We start from the raw sequence: 12,500 nt of genomic DNA, 5'->3' as shown, positions 1-12,500 counted from the left end.
CATGGTAGATATGAACATCAAAGTTTAACTCACTCAACCCTAACACCGACTATATCCGTAGTTTACCCGGGTTACTTTTACCCCATGCCTATTTATTACATTTTTTCTGAGACAAATTATAGGTGTAGTATGTTTTTAGTTTTTACATGTTAATGATAGTTAAATAAAACTATCTATGCACATACTCATTTTTAATACACTTTTCCAATTTTGAAAAGTAGCAAATATCTCTAGGATTGACTGAGTTAATAATAATATTATGAAGCATGAAAATACAATTGACGAAACAAATCAGTTGATCAGTCATCCGAGTGTTTTGTGTCCAATTTGTCACTTGTTGCTTTGAAGTTTAAATCTTTTATCTACCATTGTATCAGATCAAATTGTGATTGTCTTGTTGACAGGTAGGAACCGAAACGGCTCTTTGAACTTACAGGTCGTATAATGTTTCAAGGTGCAATCGTATGACTCAGTTGTCTATAATCTGGGGGGGGGGGGGGGGGGGGGGAAGAACTGAATAGCTAGTCGTCAGGGGATGATGAATATGTGACACACCTTCTACAAAAGTGATTAGGTCGGGATGAATTGATGCTATTCGTTTAGTTAAAGAAAACATACAACACCTGTCAGCCTGATATTTAAAAAAATTGAGCTTTTATAAAGCGCAATATCCACTAAACGCGTTCAAAGCGCTTTACAAGGGGTCCCTAGCCAACAGCAACAGATAACATGAAGAACGAGACATGACGCCTGTTACATTTTTTTCGGACAGAGATAACGCTGTTAACGGCCAGGTACTTACCCAGTACGGTGAGAGAATGTGAGTGAAGAGCCTTCTTCAAGGACTCAACTATGCGCCGAGCGAGGCTCGAACACAGGACCTTACGACCCGAAAGCGAGTCTCATACCACTAGACCACATAGCCGCAGACTTATAGAAGGAACGGATTTGACACATTCTCTCACCTTACTCAGGCGTAAAATGAGTAACTGTACGAAAAATTGGAATATCGCTTAACAGGCGTCATGTCCCGTCCTACATGTTAAGTGTCGCTGATGGCCAGGGACCCCTTTTAAAGCATTTTGAGCACGTTTAGTGGATAATGCGCTACCTACAAGCTCAATTAAAGTCTGAATACTGAATTTATATGTGACCCATCGATTCAAAACGGTATTTTGTCAAGATGAGTCCGATGCACAAAAAAAAAAAAAAATAAAAAATAAAAAAATAATGGGGAATTTACTGTTAAAATGACTCGAATTGTAACATTTTCTTTTTCGTAACTTTGACCGGAAAAACGTCCTTCAAATATCGATCGATTTAAATGACCTCGCGAAATCCCAGGTTTGAGAGTTTTTACTAAAATGTGGGTCATTTAAAGCGATCCAATCGTTTGATGGGACGAGTTTTCTGGCTAAATTTTTAAATTCGTGTCTTTCGTGTCTGTTGTACGGCAGTTAATTGGTTTTAAAAAAAACACAAAGAGAAATCGATTCTGGTTTAACTCACTCAACCCTAACATCGACTATATCCGTATAATACCGTAGCCATCGTAAACTTATAGCCTGACACTGACCAAAAAATGACGTCTTTTTGCCACAAAAAACAAAACAAACAACAACCCCCCCCCCCCAAAAAAAAAGCAAATCGTGAGTTGTATTCACTAGTTCAACCAATGAAATAACTTGTTTCCTTGAGCTCCACTAACGACAACTCACTAGACGCTACACAAACCTAAAAAATGACGTCAAACTGCCAGTACTCGAGGGTTCTAGTGTCAGGCTATAGATAGTATGCAGATAACGTCACTCAGGCCTTTGTTATTGTTTTTGCCATCCGCGTTTGTGAGTTGTTCTCACTAAACTGTATTAACCAGACTATAAAAGTTCATGGTTACACAGAGTTTGTGTGTTGGTCCGTTATACTTCCGGATGGCAATGTTGTGAACTCCTTGGCCAAGCGCATTCTATCTATAGAATGCGCTTGGCCAAGGAGTTCACACCATTTCCATCCGGAAGTATAACGGACCAACACACAAACTCTGTGTAACCATGAACGTTTATAGTCAGGTTAATACAGTTTAGTGAGAACAACTCACAAACGCAGATGGCAAAAACAATAACAAAGGCCTGAGTGACGTCATCTGCATACTATTTATAGATAGTATGCGCTTGGCTAAGAAGCTCATAACATTGCCATCCGGAAGTATAACGGACCAACACACAAAACTGTGTGTATCCATGAACGTTTATAGTCAGGTTAATACAGTTCAGTGAGCATTACTCATAAACGCGGATGGCAAAAGACAATAACAAAGACCCGAGTGACGTCATCTTTGAACTAGCTATATGTTAACGATGGCTACGATTATACCCGGGGTTACTTTTACCCCATGCCTATTTATTACATTTTCGGAGACAAATTATAGGCGTAGTATCAAAGCTATTGTTTTTAGTTTTTACATGTTAGTAATGGTAGTTGAATAAAACGATCTTTGTACATGTTCAATTTTAATATTTATTTTCTTCCAATTTTGAAAAGTAGCAAAAATTTCTAGATAGGATCGAGTGAGTTAATAATGAAATGTCATGTAATTTTGACATTTAAAACATTCCCTAATCAATCGTTTTGTAAATATATGTGCGATAAGTTATCTTTTTATCTACATTCAACTTGAATATAAAACCTACGGCAGACGCAAATTCGGCAGTTCCTACGGAAAATGTGAATGGACACAATATTATAGCGGAGTTTTAGGCTGGATTTTGGAAATGATGTAAGTTATTAATAAATGAAAATTGTGCATTTATATAGAGAAATACTAAGGTTTCAATGTGCTCAAAATGCGCTCCAAAAGTTTTATCTATTCCTCTTGTGAGTGACATGGAAGTAAATTTTAATTTCAAAACGTACAGATTGCCTGTTATACGTTCTTTCTGTATAAACACTCTTACGTACAGTCAGTTGCTTATTTTGAGTCGTTGGTCTAAAATGACATTATAATATCTAATGATATGTCATATGATATGACATGATATGATATGATATGATATGATATGAAACACAATATTATATATGATATGATTTGATTAACATGTTATGGTATTATGATATATATTTATATATATATGTATATTATGAAATGATATGATATTATATGATATAATACACAATATTATATATGCTATGATATGATATGATATGATATGATATGATATGATATGATATGATATGATATGTATGGGATCATAGGTTTTGATATAGCTCAGGGTAACATCGTTGCATTGGACATTATTTCTGTGCGCCTTTAAATATTGAGATGACTATCGCCAGTGTTATTAAGAAAAAACCCCACCACGACTTGATCAACTCTAATGCATAGAAATGGAGAGAAGATTTGTTACATTGTTTATCAGCTATTTTGGTGCATGATGATGCATGGAAAAAATATAATATAATAATATTATCACCATTAGTCATGTTCCTTTATATTTGTTCCAATTCTGATGTTAACTGAAGCTTGACCCAACAGAAGAACGGGTATTTCCGAAACGAATTTCTTTTATGTTGAGAATATATTTTGAGAAGCACGTCAGCTTGTTTGTCGTGATCTGAATAAAAACGTTTTGTTTTTTATTCATTTTGGTTAGAAATCTTATAGACTTCCAATATTGATCGATGTAAATAATCTCAGCTTGACAAAAGTCGGAATGCCGGAAAGTCTTAAACGTATCAGGTCAAAGATTATTTGACAAGTTGATAGTCATTTTAATTGATCGACATTTGGATGAAAGAAAGATTTCTTGTAAAAGGATGTTGTTTTTTTGTGTAAAGCTACGACAGATTAACGCCGACTGGCTTGTGTATTCTGGGACAAACGTTGTGTGTATACAATATATAGGCAGAGAAGTTTATATTTAACCTCTGGAGAATTACCACCTTGTTACAGTAAGTTCCCTACTCGTAACGATTTGAGACTTACTAACTTACTTATCCTAATTATTAGCGACCAGCTAGCTGAGCTCTTCTAGCCCTTTGGTCTTGTGCCATGACGTCGCTTGTAGTTGTTCCAGGTGACTATATTATAGTGCGGCTATGTGGTCTAGTGGTATGACACTCGCTTTCGGATCGGAAGGTCCTGGGTTCGAGCCTCGCGCTCGGCGCATAGTTGAGTCCTTGGAAAAGGCTCTTTACTCACATTCTCTCAACGTACTCAGGTGTAAAATGAGCACCTGGCCGTGAACAGCGTTGTCTTTGTCTGAAAATTGTAATATTGCCTGACAGGCGTCATGTCCCTTCCTACATGTTAAATGTTGCTGTTGACCAGGGACCCCTTGTAAAGCGCTTTGAGCACATTTAGTGGATATTGCGCTATATAAAGCTCAATTATTATATTATTACCGATGGGTTACTGATTTGGTGGAAGGAATGTGCATCTGCTGAGGTCTTCAAGAAGGTGACACCGATTTGAGATAAATGATTCACTTTTCTTCATTTGTGAATGGATTTGTTTGTTTTAAAATGTCTTTTGCGGTATATAATAATATAAAGCAGATGTGAGTTGAGATATTGGACAAACTGATAAAAACAAGGTGCTGATTCAAGGAGTTAAAATATCTCTATCTAGTCATAATTGAATTAGTCGGGATCCAATAATTACAGTTGTAAAACTGTGCTTCTTCGTCATTGGGATATGGGAATATTTTCTTTTGTCTTTTTACATGTATCCATGTATCTTATATTTAAAAATATCATAAATTTTGAAGTGAACATGTTTAGTGGATATTGCTCTATATTACTAGTCAAGTTAAAAAAAAATCAAGTTGGTTTTTATGAGATCTAACTAATGATGTTGTGTGCAGATACCAGAACGAAGTTGGACTATATTATTGGGGACTCCTAAAGACTACGCAAATTATTCTACTTCTTCTTTCAGCTTATCCCGCATTCTGCAGGGTTGCCATAATGAATGTCACATCTCCATGTATCCTGGTTAACTCTCTCCTTACCGATGGTTTTCAGTATTTTACCAAAAATGGCAGGCTTACCTACCAAAAATTAATTTTTTAAACTCAAACAGTCTCTCTACAAAACAATTTTATGTTCTTATTAATTTAACAAAGATCATTGTGATGTACAAAATAAATCTGAATAAGAACAAATGTATATTGTGTCGTAAATGTGACGATTTTGCTGTAGGTGGTAAGGAGAGGGTTAAAAGCATCATATTCCTCCATGTCCAGTTTTTTTATATTATCATCCTTTACACTATCTAACCATCTAGTTTTCAGTCGTCAATTTTTTTCTCTTTCCCGCTAATTGTCTGTATATCTAATACTTTCTAGCCGTCTCTCGTCTCTTAACATGTCCAAACCATCTCAATATATCTTCTCTCATCTTTATCTATAGGTAGAACGAAGATGACGTCACTCAAGCCTTTGTTGTTATATTTATGAATAATTCTCACTAAACCAGACTATACACGTTCAATGTTACACATAGTTGTGTGTGTTGGTCCGTTATACTTCCGGATGGCAATGTTGTGAACTTCTTAGCCAAGCGCATACTATCTATACATTCTTCACTTCAGTCAACATTCGAATCTTTTCATTTCTCATTTTATCTTTTCTTGTCCAGCCAAATGATCATCTTAACATCCTCATTTCTGCCACATCAACTTCTTTATCTGATTTTTGTCATAACTGCTGTCTCTAATCCATACAACATTGCTGGTCTTACAACAGATGTATATCTTTTCACCTTCAACTTTGCAGACATTTTCAAACGCTCAAATCAGTAATTATGATTGATTAAATTTTTCTTTTCATTTCAGGTAAGATCAGAAAGGGGAATACAGTTTGTGGCAGTTTGTTTGCTTTTCGGTCAGTTGACCTGAAAAGGAACAACAGACTCTCGCTGAGTTATCCCAGAGACACATTTTAAAACGCCACCTTCCATTGACGTCACGTATCGCAAGTAATTTTTACGTCATTAACTCGTTGATATATTATTTGACGTCATAGATCGATCTGGTGACGTAGAATCGAAGATTTTTGACTTCTTAGGATGGAAGATACGCTGAGCGTCGGTGATATCGTCTGTTTCTATTCGGAGGAGTCAAATGGATTTGTCTACTCTACACAGTCAAGGTAAGGGCATGGAAAGAGAGAGAGAGAAAGAGAGAGAGAGAGAGAGAGAGAGAGAGAGAGAGAGAGAGAGAGAGATATTTACATGAGAGAGAGGGAAAGATTTATAGATTGATAGGGAGAGCGAGAGAGAAAGAGATACATAGAGATAAGAGATAAGAGAGAGAGAGAGAGAGTGAGAGAGAGAGAGAGATTTACAAGAGAGAGAGGGAAAGGGAAAGATATATAGATTGATAGGGAGAGCGAGAGGAAAGAGATACATAGAGATAAGAGAGAGAGAGAGAGAAAGAGAGAGAGAGAGAGAGAGAGAGAGAGAGAGAGAGAGAGTTTTGATTATCAAATTATTTGAATTCCCGAAAGTATAGTTATCTAAAGAGGAGTCATCAACGACACAAAGAATGAAATGACAATATATATATATATATATAATATATATATATCTCACTATATATATATATATATATATATATATATATATATATACCTATCTATGTATCTATCTCTCTATCTATCTATCTATCTATCTATCTATCTATCTATCTATCTATCTGTTTATCTATCTATCTATCTATCTATCTATCTATCTATCTATCTATCTATCTATTTATCTAATCATTCAACTGTCAATCAACACCTTCTATATCTACATAATATATCAAACTACTGAATTGATATTCCTTGTTTCGTATCGATAGAAATCTGAGTGGAACTATATTATTTTTAAGAGAGAGATTAATTCTCAGCATATAGAGATTCTGCTTATTACTACCTCTACGTCCGATTATTCTACTCTACTAAAATCAATTCTTTAAAATTAATGACTCAAAAATGAGAAATAAATTTAAGTTATCTGACACTTGGAGACAAGACAAACTTCTTTCCAAGACGATAATTATACCAGAGTCATGTTGAGATCCTTGCGAAATACAGAGTTGAATGCCTAGAGTCAACAGGGCCAACACAACTTCACAATGACAAAAAGTCATTTTTTGTCAATTTTGGCCAGAAAATTAAATTTTTACTTAATAAATTAAATTTAACTGACTCTCACCATATCAAAAAGTCTTTATATAAGACTATTAAGGAGACTTAAGTTTGATACTTTTCTTTTGATAAGTGAAAGTAGAGCAAAGAAGACTCAGGTTTAATATTTTTCATACGTTAGAGTTCAACTTGATACGTTGATTTATGAAGTAAATATTTCTGGCCAAAATGAAAAAATAAAATGATAGGCGTTTTGTCACTGTATGGAAGTTCAGATCCTCAATCGTGTTTTCAACTAAGTTACGCTTGATTGGTCGTATGCCTTTGGTAGCTGATCCGTACTAAGTAATGCATTGTCTCTTGAGTCACGTTGTAGGGAAATAACTCGTCATTGGGAATGTGTCTTTGTAAGCTATATTATTTTATCAATGAAATTTTCATCGTCTTCTCGGTTATCGCCATTATCGTTCTTCTTCTTCTTCTTCTTCTTCTTCTTCTTCTTCTTCTTCTTCTTCTTCTTCTTCTTCTTCTTCTTCTTCTTCTTCTTCTTCTTCTTCTTCTTCTTCTTCATCATCATCGTCATCATCATCATCATGCTTTTCAAATTGACTTTAAATTATGGAGTACCACAAGGTTCCGTTTTAGGGCCGCTCCATTATACTCTCTATACACAACCATTGGGAGGAACATTAAGAAAGCATGAGGTCAGCTACCTCATGTAAGCTGACGACACCCAGGTGTATAGATCTGTCCATCCATTCTGATTTAGAACCGTAACTACGCCTTTCACACATCTCTCATTCTTCCTTAGTGTTTCATTCATCGTGCTTTGTTGATAAATGTGACCCATCGTCTCAAAACGATATTATGTCGGAATGGACCGTATGCCTAAAAGCCGAATTAGATGTTAATTTTGTAAAAAATATAAATTGTTGGCACTAGCACCCTTTAATATGGTATCCATTCTCCTCAATAAAGCATACAATCTCAATACAAATCTGATATTCCTAGCTATGAATTCAATTTTTAACTTCTTAATCAACCCGACTTAATACCGTTTTAAGGAGAAGGGTCACAAATGGGAAACCCGAAATGTCCAAGGATCTGTCGTCGTTTAATAAATTAGAGCTTACATTTCAATATTTATCTTAATTTTCCCCTTCGAGCTTCAAGCAGCAATATTTTCATTATTCAGTGTTTTAGAATAAAAGGACATTAATTTATGAGACGTTCCCGTTAAAAGGGAGTTGTCACTAACCGATTGTTTTCCAACTGTATTTGCAGCTATATAGTAAACAGACGTATACTGAAAAATATCTGTTTTAAAATTTGGTCAGAAAACTCGCTCTTCAGAGATAGAGCGATTAAAATAACCCTCATTTTGATAAAAACGCCCACACCAGTGGAGGCTCCTTGAAGTCCCGTGTTCGAGAGGTTTTTGACACGATGGAGATTATTTTTGTCGCGCGATATTTGAAGAACTAGTTTTCTGGCCAATATTGTTTTTAAAAAGTGTTTTTTCCCCCAGAGTGTGGCAGTATATGTAGTTGTTGCAGGCCTTTAAATGCTGAAACGGGCTTTTGTTCTCTTATTGATTTTTGAACGAAGACTTTGAATGTTATAAATATTATTTCAAAAGCAAATGATATATTTGTCGGTGACACGTAAATAAAAAGAAAAAAATTGATTGAGAAAAAAAAAGAAAAGGACAGTGTGGATATTGAATGTTTAAGTAACCCATGACTCGTGGTTAACCCAGGAATGGATTTGATTTCTATTGAAAGCGTGAATTTGTCCTATTTAACTTCTTCTTCTTCTTCTTCTTCTTCTTCTTCTTCTTCTTCTTCTTCTTCTTCTTCTTCTTCTTCTTCTTCTTCTCCTCCTCCTCCTCCTCCTCCTTCTCTCACTCTCCTCTTCTTCTTTCTTCTTCTTCTTCTTCTTCTTCTTCTCTCTTTCTTCTCTTCTTCTTCTTCTCTTCTTCTTCTCTTCTTCTCTTCTTTTCTTCTTCTTCTTCTTCTTCTTCTTTTTCTCCTCCTCCTCCTTCCTCTTCTCCTTCTTTATCTTTTTCTTGTTTTTCTCGACAAGATGAAGGCCATTTTAAATGATCAATATTCGGAAAATGATTTTTTGGCCAACATTTTAGATATGTGTTTTTAGAGTAGAATACAATCACATTTTCAATTCAGTAAAGTGAGTGGAGCAGGCGCTTATGTTGATAATAACAAGAAATGAAGTGAGCAGGAAAGTGCCAGAAGACAACAGAGAATAAAAACTTTTGCGGCGACGATCTGGGCTTACTGGTACGACAACTCCGCCTGGCCAGGGGGAGATCGTGACTCTACCGTATGAGCTATCCACGATCGGGGAACAACGAATGGGAGCAACAAAAGCATTTTTGTTCCCAATTTTATCAACGTCACGATACTGTAAAAGCGACAAAAAAGCTATAAAAATCATCACGATTGAATTGCATTGCGATAATAAAAGTCATGTAATCTATTTAGAGTTTTAATAGTTGGATCGATAGATTGCCCACTCACACGTGAAAACGGTTTTTGATACAGTGTTATAACCGAAAAAATATTTCTTCATTTTACAACCAGCCAATAAATAAGCTGATATCTGAGAGCAGCAGCGTGGCATCAGGCTGAAATCCAGTCATAGAGTTTGTTATAACCGAAAAAATATTTCTTCATTTTACAACCAGCCAATAAATAAGCTGATATCTGAGAGCAGCAGCGTGGCATCAGGCTGAAATCCAGTCATAGAGTTTGATAAGGCTGCTTGGGGTTGTAATAGATTTTGTTTTTTCTCTTTTCTTTGTTCATTGACTGTTCTAGTGAAGAAGAGTTTTGGGCCAGCAACACTCCTTGTTTCCCAATACGCTTCAACAGTCGTAACGTCACTTCCCTCGTAATGTTGCATGGTAACTTAGTATCTGGCTCTAAACTATCGGAACAATGGCGGACGCCCTTATGAAATATTTCTCCGACGAGCATAAAAGCGTATCCAGAGGGAAAAAAACCCATTATAATTCTGATCATGTTTTGACTTTTACACATTCTGATCACAAGACATGAAAAGTTCTAGCCAGCATGAAGAATAAAAAGTACCGATTTTCTTTGTTTAGAACCACGATGGCCGCCGTTGCTGGGCGACTTGACATCAGACTATTGAATCCAATTCTCTTGTATTTGGTTCGCCGTCTCAAAACGGAATTATATAGAGATGAACAATTTGCAGGGAATTGAATAAATAGCTACACATATGGAACCTGAGCTTTAAAAAAAACAAAAAAAAACAAAAACAAACAAAAAAACTTGACCTTTTATACAGCCCAATATCCACTAAACGTGCTTAAAGCGCTTTACAAGAATCCCCGACCAACAACAACACGTAACAAGTAGTAAGAAACATGACGCCTGTTAGGTATTATTACATTTTTTTCCGACAGAGACAACGCTGTTAGCGGCCAGGTACTCATTATACACCTGAATACGGCGAGAGAATGTGAGTAAAGAGCCTTTTCTAAGGACTAAACTATGCGCCGAGCGAGGCTCGAACCCAGGACCTTCCGATCCGAAAGCGAGTGTCATACCACAAGACCACATAGTCTCTCTTCATCATGGACAGGAATGAATATTGTTTCGTGCATTAATTAAAATAAAAATGAAGCTCCTATCGCACATTGTTTTATTTCTAAATTTAACTTTCGTGTACCCTTTCATCCCGACATAATAACGTTTTGAGACGAAAAGGCCCATATTTTGAATATATCTCTCTCTCTCTCTCTCTCTCTCTCTCTCTCTCTCTCTCTCTCTCTCTCTCTCTTTCATTCTGTTCCAAACTATTTCAATCCACTATTTCAAACAGCCCATTAATAGTACATGGCTATCATGAATAACGAACTATATTATTGGGTTCTAGTATGGGTTCATATGTCGTCATTATGGAGTCCAATCCTTAAGATAAACATCGCCCCTGTCCATGCCTTACTTCATACCTCTGATAGTGAAACGAGTATTATCTCTATTGTGGTCCTCGGGTCTCTAAAATCCCGAGTACTTCTATAATAGTAATAGCCTATGAAAACACGGGGTTGCCCTTCCCTACGACAGACATGATCCAAAAAGATCTTTTAGACAAGGATATTGCTTTCTCATAGATCTTACGTAGCAAATATAGACGTTATATCATCACGACCTCAGCCACTATAGATAGAATGCGCTTGGCTAAGAAGCTCACAACAATACCATCCGGAAGTAAAACTGGCCAACACACAAAACGTTGTTAACCATAGTCTGGTTAATACAGTTTAGTGAGGATTACTCATAAACGCGGATGGCAAAAAATAAATAATCACAAAGACATGAGTGACTTCAGCTTTGAACTATCTATTCCAACGAACAATGAAAGATAACAAACTAACTACTGTAAGGCACACTGATATTATTATACAAAGGGTACAGAAGTAGGCTTACATGGATAAGTAAATGGGAAAGACGTACATATTATTCACTGAATGTATTATAAAAACAGACAAATGTTGCATGGAAATAGTACAAGCATCTTCATTGAAGGGAACTGTTTTTTTTTCTTTCTAATATAATATTTCGTCGGTTTCACTTCAATATGACACTCATATGTCATAATTTTAGTGATATGATACTAATTTATACTTACAATTGCATCACCTCCTCCCTGTATATCAAACACGCTTTCATTGAATTATTGGAAAATAAGAACACCTGTCTGTGTCCCCTTTTCTACCACCACCACTACTACTACTACTACTACTACTACTACTACTACTACTACTACTACTACTACTACTACTACTACCACTACTACTACTACTACTGCTACTACTACTACTATTCTACTACTACTACTACTACTATACTACTACTACTACTACTACTACTACTACTACTACTACTACTACTACTACTATACTACTACTACTACTACTACTACTACTACTACTACTACTACTACTACTACCACTACTACTACTACTACTACTACTACTACTACTACTACTACTACTACTACTACTACTACGTCTACTGCTTCGTTCCTTAAGCTCAAATTCATTGGTTCACTTACTGACCAAAAACAGTGATAACATTGAAGCCTTTCACATAATTGTATGATAACTGTTAGAGATTAATAAATCCCGATAATTAATCCTTTAAGCAAGGTAAAGGTTACATCAAAGAGTATAAACGATCTAAGCTTTGCTGTTGATTTTCTGTCTAATCTTAACCAAGCCGGTTCACTGTCCAGTCACAGATAGTTTCTTATTATTTTGCAATGCCGTCTTAAAAAAAAAGAATCATATTCCATATCACACACACACACACACAC

General features: G+C 35.8%; 1 protein-coding gene across 2 annotated transcripts in view; it reads left to right on the top strand.

The window, feature by feature from the left end:
* LOC144981045 (inositol 1,4,5-trisphosphate-gated calcium channel ITPR2-like) overlaps positions 1 to 12,500 on the top strand; it is a 219,025-nt gene that overhangs the window by 10,362 nt on the left and 196,163 nt on the right. For both annotated transcript variants that reach the window (XM_078929132.1, XM_078929133.1), the window contains exon 2: positions 5,834 to 6,149. In XM_078929132.1, the coding sequence (XP_078785258.1) occupies positions 6,067 to 6,149 (83 nt within the window). In that variant the 5' untranslated portion in view covers positions 5,834 to 6,066. The remainder of the gene's footprint in view (positions 1 to 5,833; positions 6,150 to 12,500) is intronic.

Source organism: Berghia stephanieae, chromosome 10 (genome assembly GCF_034508935.2).
Source record: "Berghia stephanieae isolate SIO BIC M18660-M18661 chromosome 10, UCSD_Bste_1.3, whole genome shotgun sequence".
NCBI classification, from domain to species: domain Eukaryota; kingdom Metazoa; phylum Mollusca; class Gastropoda; order Nudibranchia; family Aeolidiidae; genus Berghia; species Berghia stephanieae.
This window is presented reverse-complemented; position numbering and strand designations above follow the sequence as displayed.